The sequence below is a fragment of the Glycine soja genome, unplaced genomic scaffold (genome assembly GCF_004193775.1).
Source record: "Glycine soja cultivar W05 unplaced genomic scaffold, ASM419377v2 tig00104511_1_pilon_84547_1256723, whole genome shotgun sequence".
NCBI lineage: Eukaryota > Viridiplantae > Streptophyta > Magnoliopsida > Fabales > Fabaceae > Glycine > Glycine soja.
In genome coordinates, this window is record NW_021144441.1 from 966,168 (window position 1) to 989,179 (window position 23,012).

The 23,012-nt window shown below is 36.7% G+C and overlaps 2 protein-coding genes across 2 annotated transcripts; one reads left to right on the forward strand and one right to left on the reverse strand.

The window, feature by feature from the left end:
* Positions 1-722: 722 nt before the first annotated feature.
* On the reverse strand, positions 723-17,877 carry LOC114404577. Its single transcript, XM_028367479.1, has 4 exons — positions 17,795-17,877; positions 3,496-3,919; positions 1,073-1,391; positions 723-995 (listed from the first exon to the last, which is right to left on the reverse strand). Exons 1-4 carry the CDS (start codon positions 17,875-17,877, stop codon positions 898-900), a joined length of 924 nt encoding a protein of 307 aa, XP_028223280.1. The 3' UTR covers positions 723-897.
* Positions 17,878-19,597: 1,720 nt separating this feature from the next.
* Positions 19,598-20,421, forward strand: LOC114404578 (importin-5-like). Its single transcript, XM_028367480.1, has 4 exons — positions 19,598-19,662; positions 19,746-19,910; positions 20,063-20,137; positions 20,242-20,421. Exons 1-4 carry the CDS (start codon positions 19,609-19,611, stop codon positions 20,419-20,421), a joined length of 474 nt encoding a protein of 157 aa, XP_028223281.1. The 5' UTR covers positions 19,598-19,608.
* Positions 20,422-23,012: the final 2,591 nt, after the last annotated feature.

The following is a 23,012-nucleotide window of genomic DNA, read 5'->3' on the forward strand; positions in this document are numbered from 1 at the left end:
TTGTCAATACGGGCCGGGCCAGCCCGTTTTGGCCCGCCCGCTTTTGGCCTGCCATAAACGGGCTAGCCTGGCCCGCCCTGCAAAGCAAAACGGGCTACTTTTCCTAGCCCGGCCCGTTTCAAGTTGGCACGCTTGGCCCGCGGGCCACCCACCAGTCTGCCAATTTATTTTTTTCCAAATTTTGTATTGTCTTTTATCGTTGTTGGTAACATCAATTTAGCATTGTCCTTTATCGTTGTTGGTAACATCAATTTTGAATCTAACTCTTGTCTCTTTATAATTTTTTATAACTAAAAATAATATTATACTAGTAGTAAGCAATAAAAGAATAAAACCTTAAACCTATCACAAACTTCAATATCTAGAATCTAGATGACCTTGTCACCTTGTGTGCCTTTAATCTCTCCATTTCAAAACTTCCTGTATTTAAGGTTTTTACACAGATTAAAAAAATATTTATATATACAAACTTAAACTAAATTATTCTGATTTATAAATCATAAAGATAAACTAAAAGTCCACAATACAAAATAATTGTCCAATAACTCAAACTCAATAATAATAATCATAAACATAAACTCAAGACTACTCAATGTCCAATAATTATCCACAAACTCACATTAGCATCAAAGTCAATGTCCACACTAATTGTCCACAAACTCACATTCAAGCATCAAAGTCAATGTCCACACTAATTGTCCACAAACTCACATTCAAGCATCAAACTCAATATCCACACTAATTGTCCATAAACTAACATTCAAGCATCAAACTCAATGTCCACAGTAATTGTCCACAAACATAATACAAATTTAACAACACAAACACAAAGTTAACAACACAAAGATAATTGTCCATAAACATAATCGTTAAAATACTTAAAGTCCTACAAACTACTCATTCATTATCATTCTCTTCCACATCAACAACATTGGATGCACCCTTGGAAGAAGTTGTCTTCACAATTGAATCTTCATCAAACAAATCATCATCATCTATAAAAAAGAAAAGAAAAGTGAGAAGTGACACATAATTACCAAAATAATATAAAATAAATAATGAAGTTTTTTACCCTCATTGAAGCCATGCTTCCAATTGCGAGTACAAATAATTGCTTCCACACAATTCGATGAGAGGAGATTTCCATACTTGTTGAGAATGTGAGATCCAATGCTAAACACAGATTCAGATGCAACAGTTGTAACTGGTATGCTCAGCAAGTCACAAGACATAATAGAAAGATGTGGAAATCTTGGACTATTAGTTTCGCACCAATCAAGTACATCCATATGTGTTGTAAGATGCAAGTTCAATGCCGCTTCTTCCAAATAAGTATCAAGTTGAGACTTTCCAATATCACTAGCAACTTGTTCCTTGTACTCTATTAAATCCTAATGTGACAAATAAAAAAAAAGTGATAAACATACATAATAATGAAAAAAATTAATATTGAATTTTAGTAATTCTTTAAAAACATATATGAATTTTAGAACTTACATCAAAGAGACCAAAGTCCTAACTTAAGGATGGTGGCTTAACACTAGAAGAACTTTTTGGTTTGGGTGCATAAAAATTCCAAAGTTCATACAACTTTCTCTTGACTTTCTCAACCTTCATTTCCCATGTAAGTGGATCAATCTTTTTATAGCAAAAACCCAATGATTCAAACTTTATCCTAGGGTCAAAAACTGCACCAAATGCAAGTACAACACTATACTCATCCCAATATTTATCAAATTTCAACATCATGTCTTCAACCATTCTCTTAATAACTTCATCCTCATCTCTCACAACTCATCAAAAGACCTTGAATTTTCCAAACTTGTAAAAAATATAAATTGGAAGTAGGATAACTTGTGCCAGACATCAATGTGGTAATATGATCAAATGGCAACAATAATTTGCACATTTTTCTAGCTCTAATCCATTCTTCCTCTAAAGGGAAGTATTTATAATTTTCATCATCCAAATGCAAGATTGAGAAAACAATTTCATATTTAAGAGCACTTTGAAGCATCAAATAAGTTGAGTTCCATCTTGTAGGAACATCCAGACACAACCCACTTGATGCTTCAATGTTACCAACTTTTTCAATGCATCTTTTAAATTTGATCATTCTACTTTCTGAAGCTTTCACATATTTGATACTATCCCTAATTTTTTCCAAAGCATGCTAGGCTACTTTCAATCCTTCTTGAACAATCAAATTTAATATGTGTGCACAACAACGCACATAAAAGTGCTCACCATCACATACCAACTCTTTTTGCAAAGCAAGTTGACTTTTTAAAGTTTTTTGCAACACATCATTAGCAAAAGCATTATCCAAAGTGATGGTGAAAATTTTCTTCTCTATTCCCCAATCATGCAAGAAAGCAAAAACTTTTTTACACAACTCAAAACCAGTGTGAGGAGGAGGCATATGTTGAAAATTAATGATTTTGCTTTGTAAATTCCACTTTGAATCAACATAATGAGCAGTCAAGCAAATAAAACCCTCAGTATTACAACTTGTCCATAAATCACAAGTCAAAGAAATCCTATTAGGGATGGAAACAAGTTCCTCTTTAAGGTCCGCCTTTTGTCTCATATATTTTTTAACCAAGACCCCCCTACCGGTATTTCTAGTAAATGGAGTTACATCTGGATTCAAATATTCTAATAATACCCACAACTCCTTAAACTCAACAAATCTCAAAGGCAAATCATGCTTAACCATTAAATCAACTATCAATTCACGCACGACCACTTCATCTATTTTTCTAGCTTTCAATTTTCCTTACATGTCTAACATCATTTGACCAATATCAGGCCCTTTACTTTTCTCACACTTCTTAAGATGACGTTTTAACTGAGAAGTACCATGTGTTTTACCACCGATTACATATTTTTTTCCACAAGCATTACATGCTACCCTAGTTTTTCCATCATCACACACACCTATATTAGTGAAAAATTGCCATACTTTAGACCTTAAAGACCTAGGCCTTTTACTACTACCACTAGGCTCAACAAATTAAGATTGCATCTCTTCATGACTTGATTTGTCCTTATTTTCATCAATAGACATAGAACCAGAAGAAATTGGCTTATTAATTGACTCTTTTCTAGTTTCCATGTCAATTGTCAAAAACCTATTAATGAGATTAAGTAATCAAAACTACTATTCATTATTCAACAAGACAAGACAACAATCACAGCAAAATCAGAAAAAATACAATAAGAATTAAGAAGTAGCAAAATCAGATCAACAATATTACAATAACAAGTTAACAACTACAAAATCAGAACAATTACAATAGGGATTAGGAAGTAGCAAAATCAGATCAACAATATTACAATAACAACTACCAAATCAGATCAACAATGCATCTCCTAACACATTCAATAATTACTTTTAGGAAATGTAGCATTTTAAGCAATAGTCCACATTGTAAGGTCAGAGAAGAACCATTTCAAGCAACAAATAGGCAAAGAGAAAGAAGTAGGACTTACAGTGTGGGAAATGAGATAAGTGTTGGCACAAAGACGCACAGTCTCGGAGATAAGTGTTTGGCGTGAAGGGGAGGATGAAGATGACGCGGAGCCGTGAAGGGAGGCCGTGAGGGTGAGGCTGACGCGAAGCCACCGCCACAGAGGGAGGCAATGAGTGACTGAGGGTGAGGCTTGAAGTCCAATCAAAGACGTGAGGCTGATGTTGGGGTTTGAAATCAAAAGAGAAGGGAGAAGGCTTGAGGTCGAGGGTGAGGGTCTTAAAAGAGAGGGAGGACGTGAGTGTGAGGTTGACACGGAGCCGTCGCCATAGAGGGAGGCTTTGAGGGACTGAGGGTGAGGCTCTTGAAGTCCAATCGAAGACGTGAGGCTGATGGGGTTCGAAATCAAAAGAGAAGGGTGAGGGCTCGAGGTCGAGGGTGAGGGTCTTGAGAGAGAGGGCTCGAGAGAAGAGATTCAAGAGAATAAGAAATGAGATTCAATTCAAGAGGCCGTGAGGGTCTGGTCTGGCTTGCGTGCGTTTAGGCCATTTGGACTGCAAGAATGCATTTGGGCCATTTCAGAGTCCATAATCCTTTTTTTTTATAAAAAAAGAGCACTAGCCCGCAAGCAGGCTCGTCTCTAGCCTATCGGGCTTACGGGCCTAATAGGGCAGGCCTAAACGGTTTACGGGTCTCAAATTCCAGCCCAACCCAACTTTTTCGGAGAACAAGCTGGGCCAGGCCCGACGGGCCTGGCCCGGTTTGACACCCTTATCGAAGATCGCATGATCAAAGTGTTGGGGTCACGATTGAAGAACAACTAACTATTGTGTCATGTGGGTCACCTGCAATTGCAATTGTGTGACTGACTCATCCAATCATCTTCCCTAGGTTAGCATGAGTAGCATGTCTCCTTGGTGACATGGTGTAAGGTCATATTGACTACTGATACCAATCTGATGTAGCATACGTGATAGGGTTAAGCGAGATTTCAACAACTCGTTTATTCAAGAGAATACCAAGGGTTGAGAAATTGAGAGAAACCTCAAATTTTCATTCACTAACAATTTGTTCTTTTTGAGTACATATGTTTTCTCTATATATAAGCCAAAATAAAATTTCTTAGAATCTAAATAAAAGGAAACAATAAAGAATATCATTTCTGATATTACAAATTAACATATTCCTAATTGATGCTATAATAATAATAAAGATACAATATCTTTATTTAAAAAGGAAAAATATAATATATTTCTAATTTCCCTACAAAATCTTAATTAATCCCAAAAGGATACCTTCTTGACGCTTATTGAAGGTTCACATGTAGGGGCGCATGTAGAAGGGGGTGAGTGTTAACTCATTGGCAACTGTACCAAATTTTAAAGATTAAAAGGGAAGACCGAGTGTCAAGTCCACATGGACTTTATTTGTACATGCGTTGATGAATACACAATTAGTAAGCAAGAGATGAGGAATTATAATAGAATAAGGAGAAAGAAAGAACATGAATTTAAAAGACAAGAATAAAATAAACAAGATGAGTGCAAAAGATGGCTTCAAAATGCAATTATGTTGGGGCCTAGAACGCCTAACTACCATTGATGTAATATTAATGTTTTTCTTTATTAACAGCTTTTCCAATTTCCACCCACATCTACTAAGATACTCAAACCTGATCCCTTACGATGAAGAGCCTAATTTATCTATTCTATCTCCCAAATCCCTTTGCAAAGATTGAATAATGAATTGCATTAAGTATGAAGATGTATGCAGAGGCACAACAAAGTCACTCTATCCTTAGCAATGAATTATTGAGATGCCTTTTCCCAGTTCTTTAGACATTACCATTTCCCAATGTATAACCCCTAAAAATAAATGCATGCATGGCTAAACCAGACAATAGAGATGAAGAGTAGAGAAAAGACAATAGAAATTGAAATTGCATTTAATAGATAAGAAGAGAAGTTAAATTACAAGGGCATTGACTGATAGGCTCCCAATAGAGAGGTTTAGTGATGTAATCCTACCCCGCAAGGGCATTGGATAGAAGACTCCAAGTAGATTGGGCCAGAGATCCAAGGGAAGGCCCTAGGGTAGATTTCGAGCCCATGGGCTAAGTATGAGCCCACTTATCTTTGTAAATATTAGAATAGGTTTTTCCTTCGTTTGGGCCTTGTATTTTGGCCATTAAAGTAGTATAGGGTTTTAGCCTTGTATTTCGAGACATTTTGAATAGTCTTTGTGGTAGGGAATTTTTTTTATTTTCATGTATTTTGTCATGGGGGTGAGCTTAGATATTATAGGGGGTGTGTAGCTAAGCTCTAGCTGCTCATCTCAAGGAGGTGAGCTTAGCTATTAGAGAGGTGTGTGTAGCTAAGCTCTAGCTTCTTTAGGAATCTTCTCAAAGAAACTTCTCAAGGAGGTGAGCTTAGTTATTAGAGGGGTGTGTGTAGCTAAGCTCTAGCTTCTCAATGAAGTTTTCTCAAAGAAGCTTCTCGAGGAAGTTTTCTCAAGAAAGCTTTTCAAGGAAGCTACCTAGTCTATAAATAGAAGCATATGTAATACTTGTTGTAACTTTGATGAATGAGAGTCTTGTGAGACACAACTCAAAGTTCAACTTCTCTCCTTTTTTCTTCCTTCAATTTTGTGCTCCCCCCTCTCTCTTTCTCTCCCTCTTTTTTTTCCTCCATTGAAGCACCCTCTCCAAGCTTCTTATCCAAGGCTCATCTTAGTGGTGAAGCTCCTTCTTCCATGGCTTATTCCCTAGTGGATGGCGTCTCCTCTCACCTCTTCTCCTTTGTCTTCCGCTGCATCTCCATGGTGGAAAATTACCATTAAAAGACCTCATTGAAGCTCAAAGATCCAGCCTCCATAGAAGCCCCACAAGCAAGCTTCCATCAAGTGGTAATCAGAGCACAAGAGCTTCAAGTAGGTGCTCCTTAAACCTCCATTAATTTTCAACTTTACCTTCTCTTCCATTGTTGTTTCTTCATTTTTTCTCCATGTATCTCCTCACATGTCTTGTGCTAAATGTTGTTAACATGATTCTTTAGAGTTTCCATCGATTAAACTTGGTATAGAAGCTAGATTTGATTTTCTATGGTTCAAATTTCTTGTTCTTGTTCTTGAACCATGAATTGTGTTGAGTTTAGGTTCCTTTGAATTTTGTCTTGTTATTTTTTGTGTCTGAAACCTAAACCATAAAATTCTTACAAAAATATTAAAGTAGAAGAAAACCTCAAAAATCTAGAGTGACTTGTTCACCTATTGTAGTTTTGTCATAGAAGTCATGCCTAGTCATGAAACTTGTCACATAAGATTTCTTATGTTGTGCTGAATTTTATTTTCTTGTTTCTTTGTCTAACTCATTTGTTCATGAGTGTATGAAATTCTTTTAGCCTATTATTTGATTTGAGTCAAATCTTTCATGTTAATTAGTCCTTAACATGTTCATGCAAAATTCTTAGAGAGTCTTTGATTGTGAACCTTTTCTTGAACTTTTAGGTTTCCTTATGATTGTGTCTATTGTGAATTTGAGTTTTGGTAATTGAATTGCTGGCTGAAATGTTGATCCTAAGTGAATATTGAACTCCTAAAACTGTGGTAAAAAAATACTAGTGAGTTCAACATACATAGGAAGGTTGAAAGTAAGCCCAAGGCAATCAATATACCTTGCTTAAAAAAAACAAATCGCTGGTGCTAGCCGCTTGGACATACAAACTTGTAAAAATTACTGAGAATTGGTTACTTCGAATTTTGAGCTGAAATTTTTACTGAATTTTCTAAACATCTGGCAAAAATTTATAAAAAAAGAACCAAGTGATTTGGGTAAAAGGAAAAAATACTAAAAATCACACAAGTTGGCAGAAAAATCAGTATCCAGGAAAAAAAAAGTTAAAGGGAAGTGTGCTTGTTGTTTTGGCTCAAAATTTATTCTATAATTGGTGCCTATGTTATACCAATCTTAGTTCCGAAATTTCAATAGAAAATTACTGTGAAAACAAGTGCCAAAAATTGAGGTTTTTTGAGTCTTTTTTTTTATAGTTTGCTTACTCTACTCTAGAGCCATTCTAAGTTTCTCTTTGAGTCCTAGCTTGCTTCTATGTCCTTTTCATTGCTTTAATTGTTGAATAATCCTTGAAAAATTTTCTTGCTAAAACTCCATTGGTTTAGCTTTCATTTCATTTTTTTTTGTCTTTGGTTGTTGCTTGTCTCTTTGTTTCCTTGTTTATGAGTTGTCATATAGGGAATTGGAAATGAGGATTGGTGTCATCCCTTGAAGAATTTGAGTCAAGAAGAAAGGGGCTAACCACCTTAAGAGCTATTGGACTAAGAAGCACTCCAAATTGAGTGAATCACCAAAGAGGTAACAACCACCAAAATTGAGGACCGTTTTGTAATTTTGTAATTTGCAATTTATTTACCTTCATTGCTTTCAAGTTTTGTAACAAAAAGACCTTTCATTGGAAGTGTGTTGGGAGCCTCCAATAGGTTACCAAACTTCCATTTGTGTGTAATAATTTTAGGCAATTTTTCCTTAGGATAGTGAGTGTTTTGTTGGTAACCTTGAATTTGGTCATCCAAACACTCTTAGGATTCGCCTAGTTTACATTTCTTGCTTACTTTCATAGCTTATTTCCTTTACCTTCCATTGTTAAACCGCCTAGATAGCTTTCCTTTTACCAATTAGTTTTTTACCTTATCTTTCACACCTCTATTAGTGTTTATTTTGGCTATTTTCAACCATATTTTCTTTTACCTTTTGTTTTCAAACCTCCAACAAGAAAGAACCACAACTTAGGAACCAACATGAGTCATTATTCATCTAGTGTTAATGGCGAGGGTACTAGTCATAAAGACCCTTTATCTAGAATCTTAGATGAGTTGAGTTCCCTCAAGTTATGGAAAGAAAAACAAGAGAGAAAAGAAAAAGGAAAAAAAAGAGTGGAAGAAATAAGTCAAGATGAAAGAAAGAAAATAAGAGAGGAAGAAAGAAGAAAAATAATGAAGGAAATGAAAAGAGAAAAACATGCCTCCTATAGTAGTCATAACTCTTGCAAGAGCCTAAGTGAAAAACTTCGTGACTATTACGAAGAAAGGCATAGGTCACATCTTAGACCTCACTCCCATAGAAGAGAAAAGAAAATAAAGCCTCAAGAGGTTAACATTAACCTCCCATACTTCCATGGGAAGGACAATATAGAGGCTAACTTAGTTTGGGAAATAAGGGTAGAGCAACAACTTAAAAAGAAGTCTACATCAAAATCTTATGGCTCTCACTCTTATCCAAAGAAAGACCAAGGTCAAGGCATCTTAGGGGTGACACCTTCTAAGCCCAAAGATGATAAGGGGAAGACAATAGAAAAGCAAGCCCCTAAGGCTAGTATGTAAGAGAAAACTAGCTCTATAAAGTGATTTAAATGTCTTGGAAGAGGACACATTACTTCTCAATGCCCCACCACAAAAACCATGATTATGAGGGGCCAAGACATTTATAGTAGCCAAGATAAAGCTACTACTTCACCTTCCTCTAATGAAAGTGAAAAAGCAAAAGGGGAAGAATCTAGTGAAGAAATCTACCCCCAAGAAGAAGGACAAACATTAGTGGTTAAAGAGAAGTGTAAGGAGGTAAGTGTCTCCTCCAAGAGGTTAGCTAAGAAGGAAACTCATTTTACAATAAAGACAAACATTAAAGAAACTTTCCCTCTTAGACAACCTCCACATTTTCTCTTTTGTAAAAAGACACTTGCTAACTTGCCACACCTCTTGGGCTTGAGTTTATTCCTCAAGTAAAGAAGTTGTTGGATGAGGGTTTGGTTCACAAGAGCTTAAATCCTTGTGCTTTGTTGGTGCCCAAAATAGGTATTATTAGGCACCAAGTCCCTAAAATAGGTGGTATGATGAATGTTTTGAGTGGTGCAACCCTCTTTTGTAAAATCACTCGTGCACCTAACATCTTCATGGTGTGTGTACATAGGGACCCATTAGGTAGGTTTGTTCTTATTTTTAGTTTCAATACAAACTTAGGTACTCATATGGGACACCTTAGGTTCTTATTTTTACTATTCTTAATTTTTCAAATAGTAATCAAGGGGTTCCTATGAACCCTAAGAGAATAAAGGTCATTCCTGAGTGGCCCACTCCACCAAGTATAAGAAAAATTTTGGGCTTCTATGACTTAACAAACTTTTACAAAAGGTTTGTCCCATATTTTTCTATACTTGTAGCACCACTCATTGAGTTGGTGAGGAACCATGTTCCTTCATGGGAAGATGCCCAAGAAATGGGTTTTTAGACCTTACCTTACTTCAACATACCAAACACCACTAACACATATGTTTTTGTTCTTTTTACATGTGTTGACGGAAAGAGCCCAAAGTATGAAGAACCTCAGGATTTGAGGTCAAATCCTTTCCAAGGTGGAGGGAATAATGCAATCCTACCCCGCAAGGGCGTTGGATAGAAGACTCCAAGTAGATTGGGCCAGAGATCCAAGGGAAGGCCCTAGGGTAGATTTTGAGCCCATGGGCTAAGTATGAGCCAGCTTATCTTTGTAAATATTAAAATAGGTTTTTCCTTCGTTTGGGCGTTGTATTTTGTCCATTCTAGTAGTATATGGTTTTATCCTTGTATTTCGAGGCATTTTAAGTAGTCTTTGTAGTAGGGAATTTTTTGTATTTTCATGTATTTTGTCATGGGGGTGAGCTTAGCTATTATAGGGGGTGTGTAGCTAAGCTCTAGCTTCGCATCTCAAGGAGGTGAGCTTAACTATTAGAGAGGTATGTGTAGCTAAGCTCTAGCTTCTTTAGGAATCTTCTCAAGGAAGCTTCTCAAGGAGGTGAGCTTAGTTATTAGAGGGCTGTGTGTAGCTAAGCTCTAGCTTCTCAAGGAAGTTTTCTCAAAGAAGCTTCTCAAGGAAGTTTTCTCAAGAAAGCTTTTCAAGGAAGCTACCTAGTCTATAAATAGAAGCATGTGTAGCACTTTTTGTAACTTTGATGAATGAGAGTCTTGTGAGACACAACTCAAAGTTCAACTTCTCTCCCTTTTTCTTCCTTCAATTTTGTGCTCCACCCTCTCTCTTTCTCTCCCTTTTTTTTTTCCTCCATTGAAGCACCCTCTCCAAACTTCTTATCCAAGGCTCATCTTGGTGGTGAAGCTCCTTCTTCCATGGCTTATTCCCTAGTGGATGGCGTCTCCTCTCACCTCTTCTCCTTTGTCTTCCGCTGCATCTCCATGGTGGAAAATTACCATTAAAGGACCTCATTGAAGCTCAAAGATCCAGCCTCCATAGAAGCCCCACAAGCAAGCTTCCATCATTTAGCCTCTCATAGCCATGAGAGGCTTTACACTTCAAAGGCTAATAGAAGAAGGGGATGGATGACTAATAGCAAGAAAGGGAGGAATGGCTAAAGTATGAGGGTTTCCCCTAAGGGATAGGCTTAGGCTTTGGATAGCTCTGAGACTCGGTGTGTCTTTTCCTTTTGCTTCTTGCTCTTTATATAGGCCTAAGGTAGCTTACTTTTCACGCTAACTTCATGCTAAGTGTGCCTTTGGGCTTCCTGCGCTCTTAGCGGACAAAACTTATAGTGCACGCTGAGTGAGCTGTCTAATTCTTCCAACTTTTCTTCAAGGCTTTTCTTCCAATTTTTGTATCAATTTTTCCTCTTAAGCACTTGAAATCTTCTTCTTTTGACTTTTGCTAATAAAAAATTGTAAAGATATTGATTTCTTCATTATTTCATTAACAATAGTAAAGTGAAGAAATTGAAATCATTATTAGCCAAAATTAACTATCAAATTAATTCAAATTTTACAATTATCAGGGGACAACGGCTCGAGTCCCCCCCTCCCTCTGAACTTTTCATGTATATACATATATATTTTTAAGTTGAAAATTATATAAAATTATTTTTATATATTGTTATTAAAATAATAGTTAATGTTACAAATTGTATAAAAATTAGTTTCCATTTTATGTTTGAAAACAATATTTTTTAAATTATAATTTATTAAAAGTTAGACATTTAAACAATTATAAAAGAAGAAAAAAATTTCCAGCCCCCCCCCCCCCCCTTTATAAGGTTTTTGAACCCATGGAGGGGTGGCAAAACAAGTTAGTTAGCCCCTGCACGCCACCAACCCACCAAAAAGGGCCAACCCATTCCATCCCGTATTCGATTTATAGGTTGAAAGTACAGTCTATCTTTTTTTTATCGAGTTGGTCTGCCACACCTAAAGTATTATGAAGAAAAATATTTTAATTAATTTTATCTTTTATAAATATTAAATAATAAATATTTGCTAAAAAATTGAATGTATTAGCTTAAATTTTGAATGATAATTTATTTAGACAAAATAAACTAATTAAAAATTACTAATATATGTATAAAATATCAAAACAAATATTTTTTTAATAAAAATCGAGTTGGCGGATTGGCCCGCCCTGTTTTTCTCTCAACCCATTTTTAGGCATGCCAAAATGGGGCGGGTTGATGTGGGTTGGTAGGCTGAAATCCCTAACCCAGCCTGCCAAAAAAATAGCAAAGAACAATATTTCCATTAAATTCATAAAACAAACAAACAAACAACATAATAACACTTTTACATAGATTTCATAAATAAAAATACATAACTACATAGATTTATCTTCATTAAAGCTAGTTGTCGTCATTGTTTCATGTATCAGAGCAAGGATCTCTTCAGCAAATCTTGATCTATGCACTAGGACAAAGATTTCTTTTGGAGATTGGTCAAATGTTGCATATAATTCAATCAGTCATTTGGAATGAAATTTCCAAAAGATGGAAAACATATTTTCTATATCATTGTCGTCTTTAAACTTCATATAGTCATACTCAATACAACCATCACCTAGATATACGAGTTTATAGTAATACATGTCAAGTAACATTTTGTTACATTTTATGGCATATGAAATTGCTTTTCTTAAAGCAGCAAACAACATGTCTTCACTTATTCTAATGAATTAGGACCATGAGGACATTCAAACAATGCCCCCTCAAAACATGATATTATGTCACCATTGTAATACACAACAAGAAGGATTCCCTCCATCTTTTAAGCAATATGGTTAATATGAACACAATCAAATAGTTGCCTCAAACCACCACTGGTGTTTTATATTAGATGTTCTATGGTTCACTCGTGAGTCATTTATCACACTTGTTGTACCATGTTTAACAAAAAGTAACAGTTAAGATTGCACCGACTAAATATATAGTTTACATTGCATCAAGCTTTCCAAAGGTACTGCTTGCTTGTTCCATGTAGCAAAAAAAATAGCAATCCCAATTTTCCCTAAAATATCAATGATATTCATTACATCAATCTATACACATTAATTATTCATGTGCTAGTCAAAAATTACAACATGAAACTTTAAATTTTTTTTCTTCAAATACCTTTTAAAATCAAAATAAAATAAAAAATACATAATCAAAATGTATTTCCATTATACATAACACAACAAAGACATGTTTGTTTTTGTTGTGTTATGTATAACAAAAACATGTATTTTGAGGGTGAAAAAAAAAACCAACGAAAACATGATTTTGCTATATATGTTGCATGGTGGATCATCATTCCATGCGATGGACATTTTCAGAATAATGAAAAAAGACACCCACATGGTGATGAAAATAGCAACTCCCCATGTTGGGTGGGTACTTGGGCCTTGGGTTTTTATAATATATGACACTTGCTATTTACATCTCTCATTTCTGCTAAGTTTGCCTCCATTCCCCTTTTTATATTTGAATTATCTATTATATCATTTTTCCTTAAAGAGGTACACCCTTAGGAAGAACCTTCTTTTTCTACCTCCATTCCCCTTTTTATATTTGAATAATTCATTATATCATTTTTCCTTAAAGAGGTACGCCCCTTGGAAGAACCTTCTTTTTAAAATCCAAAAATATCTTTTCATAGTAACATATACGTATATGTTATTCTGAAACGATATTTTTGGTAACAATAAAACATGCCTTAACCAGTTGATATGATGATGCGGGCTCATTTTGTGTAAAATAAACCATTTATAACTGTTCAATTACATGAAATGAAATTGTAAAAAAAAAAAACACTAGTAACAGAATTTACAGTTTTTATAGTAGAAAACTATCAAAAGTAATAAGAGATGTCACAAGGAACCTCTTCAAACAAAAATGGTGTCAATATAGTCTTCATTTGAAAAAACATTCTCCTCGTGCTCTCTAAACTTCTGAAAAAGCATTGCCACGACTTGAAACAAGAAAACTACATACCTGAAACATGCCCACAATATTGTATCTCATACGTACATAAGAGAAAGTATGCAGGTAGTATCTTTTATAAAAAAGAACAGAATTACATTTATAATTAAAATAAAATATCATAATATTTGACATAATACATTAAAATCAGAAGTATAGTAGAAAAGCGAATCAACAAAAAAAATCTCCAATAATTAATGCTGAGTTACAATCAAAAAGTCCCCTATTGGCTAATATTCAAATATGAAACACTAGCACAGCCAAAAATAACAGGGAGCATATCGAAACCTTGTAGTTTAAAAGAGAATATGCTCACCACAAATATGTAAGGAAAAAACCTTTTGTAATACAATCTTGAACTCCAGGAGTTCATTATATGATTGCCAAGTTTCTCACTATTAGAGTTCATTTCAATTATCTCTCATGTTCATGCTCAGCAAGCTGTATCTATTTTAAGAGAAATAAACAGAACATACAATGTCAAATTCAATAGTGATAAACCACCCACGTAAATTGGTAAAACTGCAGACAATCAACCACTACTAGAAAAAAAGCATTTTATGACAGTGGTTTTACGTTAGTTAGATAATCCTGCCTAGGTTAGCTTTGCTATTCTTAGCCGGTCCCAAGCCCGGATAAAAGGAGAGGGTTGTGTTAGGCTTTCGACAGCCAACGTAAAACTTTGTCGAATCTCTATGACATGGATCAATTACGTAATAATGTGAATGCTAGGTCGTTGCCCGGAAGCAACGCGCTGTATGGCTCGAGTACAGTGTCAAAAGAGCAAGGGCCGCTGCATCGCCGCTCGGATGTAGTGAAAAGTAAGCAAGGGTTCCCACATTTTCGTGAACGGGTGTGGGTAAAGAAGCTAGTTCATGACAGGAGGATTCGCTTTGGTACATGGAATATAGGCACACTTACTGGAAAATCTATGGAAATAGTGGATGTTATGGTGAGGAGGAAGATCAATTTTATGTGCCTACAAGAAACTAAGTGGACAGGTGAAAAAGCGAAAGAATTAGACAACTCGGGATTTAAGCTGTGGTATACGGGAAAAATCAGATCAAGAAATGGGGTAGGGATTATTGTGGACAAGGAGTGGAAGAAGGATGTCGTAGATGTAAGAAGAGTAGGAGATCATATCATAGCCTTAAAATTGGTAGTGGGACAGGACACCTTTAATGTTATTAGTGGGTACGCACCTCACGTTGGGTTAGCAGAACACTTTAAGGTACAATTTTGGGAGGATCTAGAAGGGGTACTTCAGGATATACCCCAAGGAGAGAAAGTTTTCCTAGGAGGGGATCTCAATGGACATGTAGGTAGCGTGGATAGAGGTTTTGAGGGGGTGCATGGGGGTTTTGGTCTAGGGGAGATGAATGGGGAGGGTAAATCCATCTTGGAGTTTTCGGAGGCTTTGGATCTTTCTATAGCCAATACATGGTTTAAGAAAAGAGAGGAACATCTTATCACTTACAAAAGTGGAGGGACATGTTCTCAGATAGATTTCTTCCTTATCAGGAAGTCTGATAGGAAGTATTGCTTGAACTGTAAAGTTATCCCGGGAGAGAGCTTGACTACCCAACATAGAGTTTTGGTTATGGATGTAAGAATTAGAGATAGGGCAAAGAGAAGAAGTCCTATGGTAGCACCAAGGATCAAATGGTGGCACTTGAAGGGTGAGAAACAAGGATTCTTCCAACAAAAGATATGGGAGGGATGGTGTGGACAATCACAAGGAAGTGCAAATGATATGTGGAACAAGACGTCCCAAGAGATTATTAAAGTGGCTAAAGAGACGTTGGGTGAATCTAGAGGTTTTGGACCTAGGGGTAAAGAATCGTGGTGGTGGAATGAAAGTGTTCAGAGCAAAGTTAGAGTAAAAAAGGAGTGTTTCAAGGAATGGTCTAGGTGTAGAAATTCTGAAACTTGGGATAAGTATAAGATAGCTAGAAATGAAACCAAAAAGGCGGTGAGTGAGGCAAGAGCCCAAGCTTTTGACGGACTATACCAAGCTCTAGGAACCAGGGACGGAGAAAGATCTATATATAGGCTTGCTAAGGGTAGAGAGAGGAAGACTAGAGATTTGGATCACGTAAAGTGTGTTAAGGATGAAGAAGGCAAAGTCTTAGTGCATGAAAAAGATATCAAGGAAAGGTGGAAGGTGTATTTCCACAACTTATTTAATGATGGATATGGATACGACTCTAGCAGTCTAGACACAAGAGAAGAGGACCGGAACTATAAGTATTATCGTCGGATTCAGAAACAGGAAGTAAAGGAAGCGTTGAAAAGAATGAGTAACGGTAAGGCGGTGGGGCCAGACAACATACCAATTGAAGTGTGGAAAACTCTTGGAGATAGAGGTCTTGAGTGGCTCACCAAACTCTTTAATGAAATTATGAGGTCAAAACGCATGCCGGAGGAATGGAGGAGAAGCACGTTAGTGCCAATCTATAAGAACAAGGGGGATATACAAAATTGTGCAAATTATAGGGGAATCAAGCTCATGAGTCATACCATGAAATTATGGGAAAGAGTGATCGAACGGAGATTAAGAAAAGAGACTCAAGTTACTGAGAATCAATTTGGTTTCATGCCGGGAAGGTCGACCATGGAAGCGATTTATTTATTACGGTGGGCGATGGAGCAATATCGCATGGACCAACAAGACTTGCACTTGATTTTTATTGACTTGGAGAAAACGTATGATAGAGTGCCTAGAGAGATATTGTGGAAAGCTCTAGAGAAGAAAGGGGTTAGGGTTGCATATATTCGAGCTATCCAAGATATGTATGATAGGGTATCGACTAGTGTTAGGACACAGGGTGGAGAGTCAGACGATTTTCCCATCACAATTGGTTTGCATCAAGGGTCAACCCTTAGCCCCTACCTTTTTACCTTAATTCTGGATGTCCTCACGGAACAAATCCAAGAGATAGCGCCAAGATGCATGCTTTTTGCAGATGACATAGTCCTCCTTGGAGAGTCGAGGGAGGAGTTGAATGAGAGGTTGGAAACTTGGAGACGAGCTCTAGAAACACATGGCTTTCGCCTAAGCAAAAGAAAATCAGAGTATATGGAATGTAAGTTCAACAAAAGTAGGAGGGTATCTAACTCAGAGGTGAAAATAGGAGACCATATTATCCCTCAAGTCACACGGTTTAAATATCTTGGGTCTGTAATACAAGATGATGGAGAAATTGAAGGGGATGTGAATCATCGCATTCAAGCAGGATGGATGAAATGGAGAAAAGCATCGGGGGTGTTATGTGATGCAAAGGTACCGATCAAGCTAAAGGGAACGTTTTATCGGACTGCGGTAAGACCGGCGATTTTGTACGGAACAGAATGTTGGGCGGTCAAGAGCCAACATGAGACTAAAGTAGGTGTAGCGGAGATGAGGATGTTGCGGTGGATGTGTGGTAAGACTCGACAGGATAAAATTAGAAACGAAGCTATTAGAAAGAGGGTTGGAGTAGCGCCTATTGTATAGAAGATGGTGGAAAATAGACTTAGGTGGTTTGGGCATGTAGAGAGAAGACCGGTAGACTCTGTAGTGAGGAGAGTAGACCAGATGGAGAGAAGACAAACAATTCGAGGCAGATGAAGACCCAAAAAGACTATAAGAGAGGTTATCAAGAAGGATCTCGAACTTAATGATTTGGATAGAAGTATGGTACTTGATAGAACATTATGGCGGAAGTTGATCCATGTAGCCGACCCCACCTAGTGGGATAAGGCGTTGTTGTTGTTGTTGTTGTTGGTTTTACGTTAGTTAGATAAAGACCGATGTAGTAAGGAAAGCGGTGGCAATTTTGTAAATAGTTGTAACTTTTTAAAAGCGGTTTCCTCAAAAACGACTTTAAATATGCTTTAGTACATCATTTTTTCAAAACCGCCTTTGAAAACATTGTGTTTCCACTTTTTGTTGTTGACATGGCACGTTTTAATTGGGCGAAAGCTTGGACAACCCTAGATCAATAAAAAAAACTGTGAGATTTTCATTGTCGTTCACTCTTCCCTCATAAAGCTAGAAGTGTGCATGACCGTCGAAGAGGATAAGGAACAAGATCGTGGGGTTCTCTGTCAACACCCTTCCCCCTCCCCCCAGTTCCTTCCGCCATCCCCATGTCGTCACCATTGTCGTCTCACCATTGTGTGTTCCTTCTTCTGCCGCCCTAGTCGAAGCCGCAGACATCACAACAAATTATCTCTTCCCACCACCACCTCCACCTCCTCATTTGAACCGAAGCTCGAAGCTGTGTTTTTGTGTTTGTCTCTAACATTGTGGTATTTGATGGTGCAGGTTATGATAAAGAATCTGGAGCAGGTATTGTCAATGATTTTGAATTCATTTTGTGATCCTCACCCTCGAGTGCGATGGGCAGCTATAAATGCAATTGGGCAGTTGTCCACGGATTTGGGGCCAGACTTGCAGGTTAAATTTCACCACTTAGTGCTTCCGGCTTTGGCTGGAGCCATGGATGATTTTCAAAATCCAAGAGTACATGTTTGTATTGTGCTTTTTTATATGGTTTAGGTACATTTTCTCCTGTTGTAATAATTCTGGTCATGCTCTCCCTTTTTTTTTGTTTTTCTAATTATGTTCAAAATTTGTGTTATGTGACATTGCATATTCTCATTCATATTATGCTAAGATGGGCTCTATAAATTAGCTTCACTATATGCTATTTTGTGTTCTTTCTTTTGTTCTTGATTATGTATGCATTTTGCTAGAGATAAGACATTTTAGTCTTTTGGTTGAGTTTGGTCGCGTATGATCAAAGCAATCTCATGCAGTTATCATCTTGTGTTACCTCTTGTATTTTAATGTTTATAGGTTCTGGTGGTAAATGGAAAACTAGTAATTACTGCTATTACTATGCTCAGTTTTCTCAAGGCTTTGTGCAGAGGTTTTTCTCATTCTTATTGGACATTTAGATTTAAGGAAGTTAAATGGTTAGGGTGAATTTTCTGGGTTATGCATTTTTCAACATCTTAGGTATTCTGTTATTATTATTTTTCATCAATTGAATATGGTTTATATGAGTAGTTTCTTTGAGATATTAGAGTTCTTCTACCCCAAAAGTCTGTCTTCATAGTTGATGGATCTGTTGTTTAGTGCCATTATTTTTTGGACTTCTGTCAGTGTAAATATGAATCTTTATTTTCTTGATCTTTGATAACTCGTTTCATTTACATTCAGAAACTCATTAATATGCTCCATCATTTTTGACTTGTATGTTGCAGGCCCATGCTGCTTCTGCAGTGCTAAATTTCACTGAGAATTGTACCCCAGATATCCTAACACGTTACTTAGATGGGATAGTGAGCAAACTTTTGGTACTCCTACAGGTATTTGATTTTTGTTTGATATCTAGCTGGCAAGAAAATTGTAGAATATTTGGATAATAATATCTTTCTAGAGATCATATGGTGTTTTCCTTGATTGGACATCTTGGTTTGAAGGAATTAGCTCTTTATGGATTCTCCTTGGCTTCTTTTTTTATTCTCCAAGTGGAACTGCATTTGCCCTATATTTAATTTTTTTTAATCTTAATTGGATTTTGGTTAGTGCAATGTAAGCCTTCGAGCATGTTTAGGAGTTTTTTGTTTTTGAATGAATAATTGCTTAATATCTTTTGAGCTAAACAAATCATGCACTTGGGTTTGTAATTTTTTTTTCATAATGGTAAGCCTCCGATAAATTTTGTTCAATCCATTGTTGTGAAGTGCTTTATAATTACTCAATAATAAATATTTTGACATGCATGCTTCCTATTTTATGCATTTCCAATTATTAGTGTTTAAATATGTAGTTATATTTTCTTTTGTTGCCCATGTTCTAGAATGGGAAGCAAATGGTTCAAGAAGGGGCTTTGACAGCCTTAGCATCTGTTGCAGATTCTTCAGAGGTGCTTTATGTAGCCAATATTCTCCATAGTAATGACAATGCTTTTAAGTTTTATACTTAATACATGAAATGCCATGTTAACAGGTGCAATTTCAGAAGTATTATGACGCTGTGATGCCATACTTAAAAGCTATTTTGGTGAACGCAAATGATAAATCTAATCGTATGCTTCGAGCCAAAGCAATGGAGTGCATTAGTTTGGTAGGAATGGCCGTTGGAAAGGAGAAGTTCAGGGATGATGCCAAACAGGTGGATTTTAATTTAGTTCAGAGTGTTGTTTCTTGTGTTTCTTTTTAAATTCATATGTATTGCTGGAAGTAGTAATTTTTATATTTTCTTTCCTTTACTCATTGTTTACTTTCAGTGTGCTAGTATATAGTTTTCATTTTTTCCTTTACTAGGTCATGGATGTCTTGATGTCACTGCAACAATCTCAACTGGATGTTGATGATCCAACTGCAAGTTACATGTTACAAGTATGGTCTTTTTACAAGCATCAACTTGGAAATATATATTTATTTTGTCATTTAGTTAAAATTCTTACAAATCTCAAATTTTCACTTGGATGCCATGCTTTCTGGCATGGGCACGGCTTTGCAAGTGCCTTGGGCAGGATTTTCTCCCATATATGGGTTTTGTGATGCCTCCTTTGCTCCAGTCTGCACAACTTAAGCCCAATGTGACCATTATTACATCAGCGGATTCTGATACTGAATTTGATGAAGATGATGACAGGTGCCCTTTCAGTTATTGTTACTGAATTTGATGTCATTGTCATAATTGATTGATATCCATGGCATGACATGATTTAATATTCAATTTTTTCTTCATTTCATTTCTTTGGGTTGTCCTTCCTTGTATTTGAGCTTCAATCTACATCTGTCTTTATTTCCAAAAAAAAATTATTTTGTCCATTTGAGATAATGTGAGCTACATATTGCTTCTTTTATTTATTTATATTTGTATGACTATCATTGTCAATACTTCCATGTATTAGATCCTTTATAGTTGTCCATAGGCATGCTTTTTTAGTTAAATACTTTTTAGGTTTCAAGGAGTTGTTTTCAGCCTAATTTGTAGAACATGTGGTGTGGTCTCTCAACTCTCATGGCATCTTGGGCTTAAATTATAAGCAAAAGTAATTCCATGCATTATATGGCCTCTCATTCTCATATGTGAAGAAAAAAGGGAATAAGCATAGAGGAAAAGGGAGTTGCAATTTTTAGATCTGAAAATGAAGAAGAAGTAGATATGGATTATACCGATGGATATTTTGGTTTTGTTTTTAAATACTTTTGTATCTGGTTGTTCTTCTTTTTATCATTGAAACAATTACAATTGGGGATAAAAGTGATGGAAGCTTGCTTGTGGGGCTTCTATGGAGGCTGGATCTTTGAGCTTCAATGAGGTCCTTTAATGGTGATTTTCCACCCTCGAGATGCAGTGGAAGACAAAGGAGAAGAGGTAAGAGGCGGCGCCATCCACTAGGGAATAAGCCATGGAAGAAGGAGCTTCACAACCAAGATGAGCCTTGGATAAGAATCTTGGAGAGGATGCTTCAATGGAGGAAAAGAAAGAGGGAGAGAAAGAGAAAGGGGGGAGCATGAAATTGATGGAAGAAAAAGGGAGAGAAGTTGAACTTTGAGTTGTGTCTCACAAGACTCTCATTCATCAAAGTTACAACAAGTGTTACACATGCTTCTATTTATAGACTAGGTAGCTTCCTTGAGAAGCTTTCTTGAGAAAACTTCCTTGAGAAGCTAGAGCTTAACTACACACACCCCTCTCATAACTAAGCTCACCTCCTTGAGAAGCTTCCTTAAGAAGATTCCTAAAGAAGATTGAGCTTAGCTACACATACATCTCTAATAGCTAAGCTCACCTCCTTGAGATGAGAAGCTAGAGCTTAGCTACACACCCCCTATAATAGCTAAGCTCACCCCCATGACAAAAAACATGAAAATACAAAAAAAAGTCCTTACTACAAAAACTACTCAAAATGCCCCGAAATACAAGGCTAAAACCCTATACTACTAGAATGGTCAAAATACAAGGCCCAGACAAAGGAAATACCTATTCTAATATTTAAAAAGATAAGCGGGCTCATACTTAGCCCATGGGCTCGAAATCTACCCTAAGGCTCATGAGAACCCTAGGGCCTTCCCTTGGATCTCTAGCCCAATCTACTTGGAGTCTTCTACCCAATGCCCTTGCGGGGTAGGATAGCATCATTTCCTCCACCTTGGAAAGGATTTGACCTCAAATCCCAAGGTTCTTCATACTCTGGGCTCCTTCCCGCAACACCTGTAAAAAGAAAAAAAACATATGTATTAGTGGTGTTTGGTATGTTGAAGTAAGGTAAGGTTTGAAAACCCATTTCCTGGGCATCTTCCCATGAAAGAACATGGTTTCTCACCAACTCAATGAGTGGTGCTACACGTATAGAAAAATATGGGACAAACCATTTGTAAAAGTTTGTTAAGTCATGGAAGCCCCAAATTTTTCTTATACTTAGTGGAGTGGGCCACTCAGGAATGACCTTTATTCTCTTAGGGTTCATAGGAACCCCTTGATCACTATTTGAAAAATTAAGAAAAGTAATGCAATAAAACATACCTTTTTCTGTATTTTCATATTGATTATTCCTACCAAAAAGTATGACAAACCTAAGGTGTCGCATATGAGTACCTAAGTTTGTATTGAAACTAAAAATAAGAACAAACCTACCTAATGCGTCCCTATGTACACAAATCATGAAGATGTTGGGTGCATGAGTGATTTTACAAAAGAGTGTTGCACCACTCAAAACATTCATCATACCACCTATTTTAGGGACTTGGTGCCTAATAATACCTATTTTGGGCACCAACAAAGCACAAGGATTTAAGCTCTTGCGAACCAAACCCTCATCCAACAACTTCTTTACTTGAGGAATAAACTCAAGCCCAAGAGGTGTGGCATTGCTAGCAAGTGCCTTTTTACAAAAGAGAAAATGTGGAGGTTGTCTAAGAGGGAAAGTTTCGTTAATGTTTGTCTTTATTGTAAAATGAGTTTCCTTCTTAGCTAAACTCTTGGAGGAGACACTTACCTCCTTACACTTCTCTTTAACCACTAATGGTTGTCCTTCTTCTTGGGGGTAGATTTCTTCACTAGATTCTTCCCCTTTTGCTTTTTCACTTTCACTAGAGGAAGGTGAAGTAGTAGCCTCATCCTGGCTACTATAAATGTCTTGGCCCCTCATAATCATGGTTTTTGTGGTGGGGCATTGAGAAGTAATGTGTCCTCTTCCAAGACATTTAAAGCACTTTATAGAGCTAGTTTTCTCTTGCTTACTAACCTTAGGGGCTTGCT

What these genes read in the sequence shown, in the direction of transcription:
- LOC114404577 (XM_028367479.1), bottom strand. Translation starts at nt 17,877, where the DNA reads ATGGGGATGGCGGAAGGAACTGGGGGGAGGGGGAAGGGTGTTGACAGA. An exon ending in GTTCCTTATCCTCTTCGACG is followed by an intron (nt 3,920 to 17,794) that starts GTCATGCACACT and finishes CTCTCTCTCAAG; the next exon opens with ACCCTCACCCTCGACCTCGA. An exon ending in CTTATCTCATTTCCCACACT is followed by an intron (nt 1,392 to 3,495) that starts GTAAGTCCTACT and finishes TTGTCACATTAG; the next exon opens with GATTTAATAGAGTACAAGGA.
- LOC114404578 (XM_028367480.1), top strand. Translation starts at nt 19,609, where the DNA reads ATGGTTCAAGAAGGGGCTTTGACAGCCTTAGCATCTGTTGCAGATTCT. An exon ending in CTGTTGCAGATTCTTCAGAG is followed by an intron (nt 19,663 to 19,745) that starts GTGCTTTATGTA and finishes CCATGTTAACAG; the next exon opens with GTGCAATTTCAGAAGTATTA. An exon ending in CTGCAAGTTACATGTTACAA is followed by an intron (nt 20,138 to 20,241) that starts GTATGGTCTTTT and finishes CCATGCTTTCTG; the next exon opens with GCATGGGCACGGCTTTGCAA.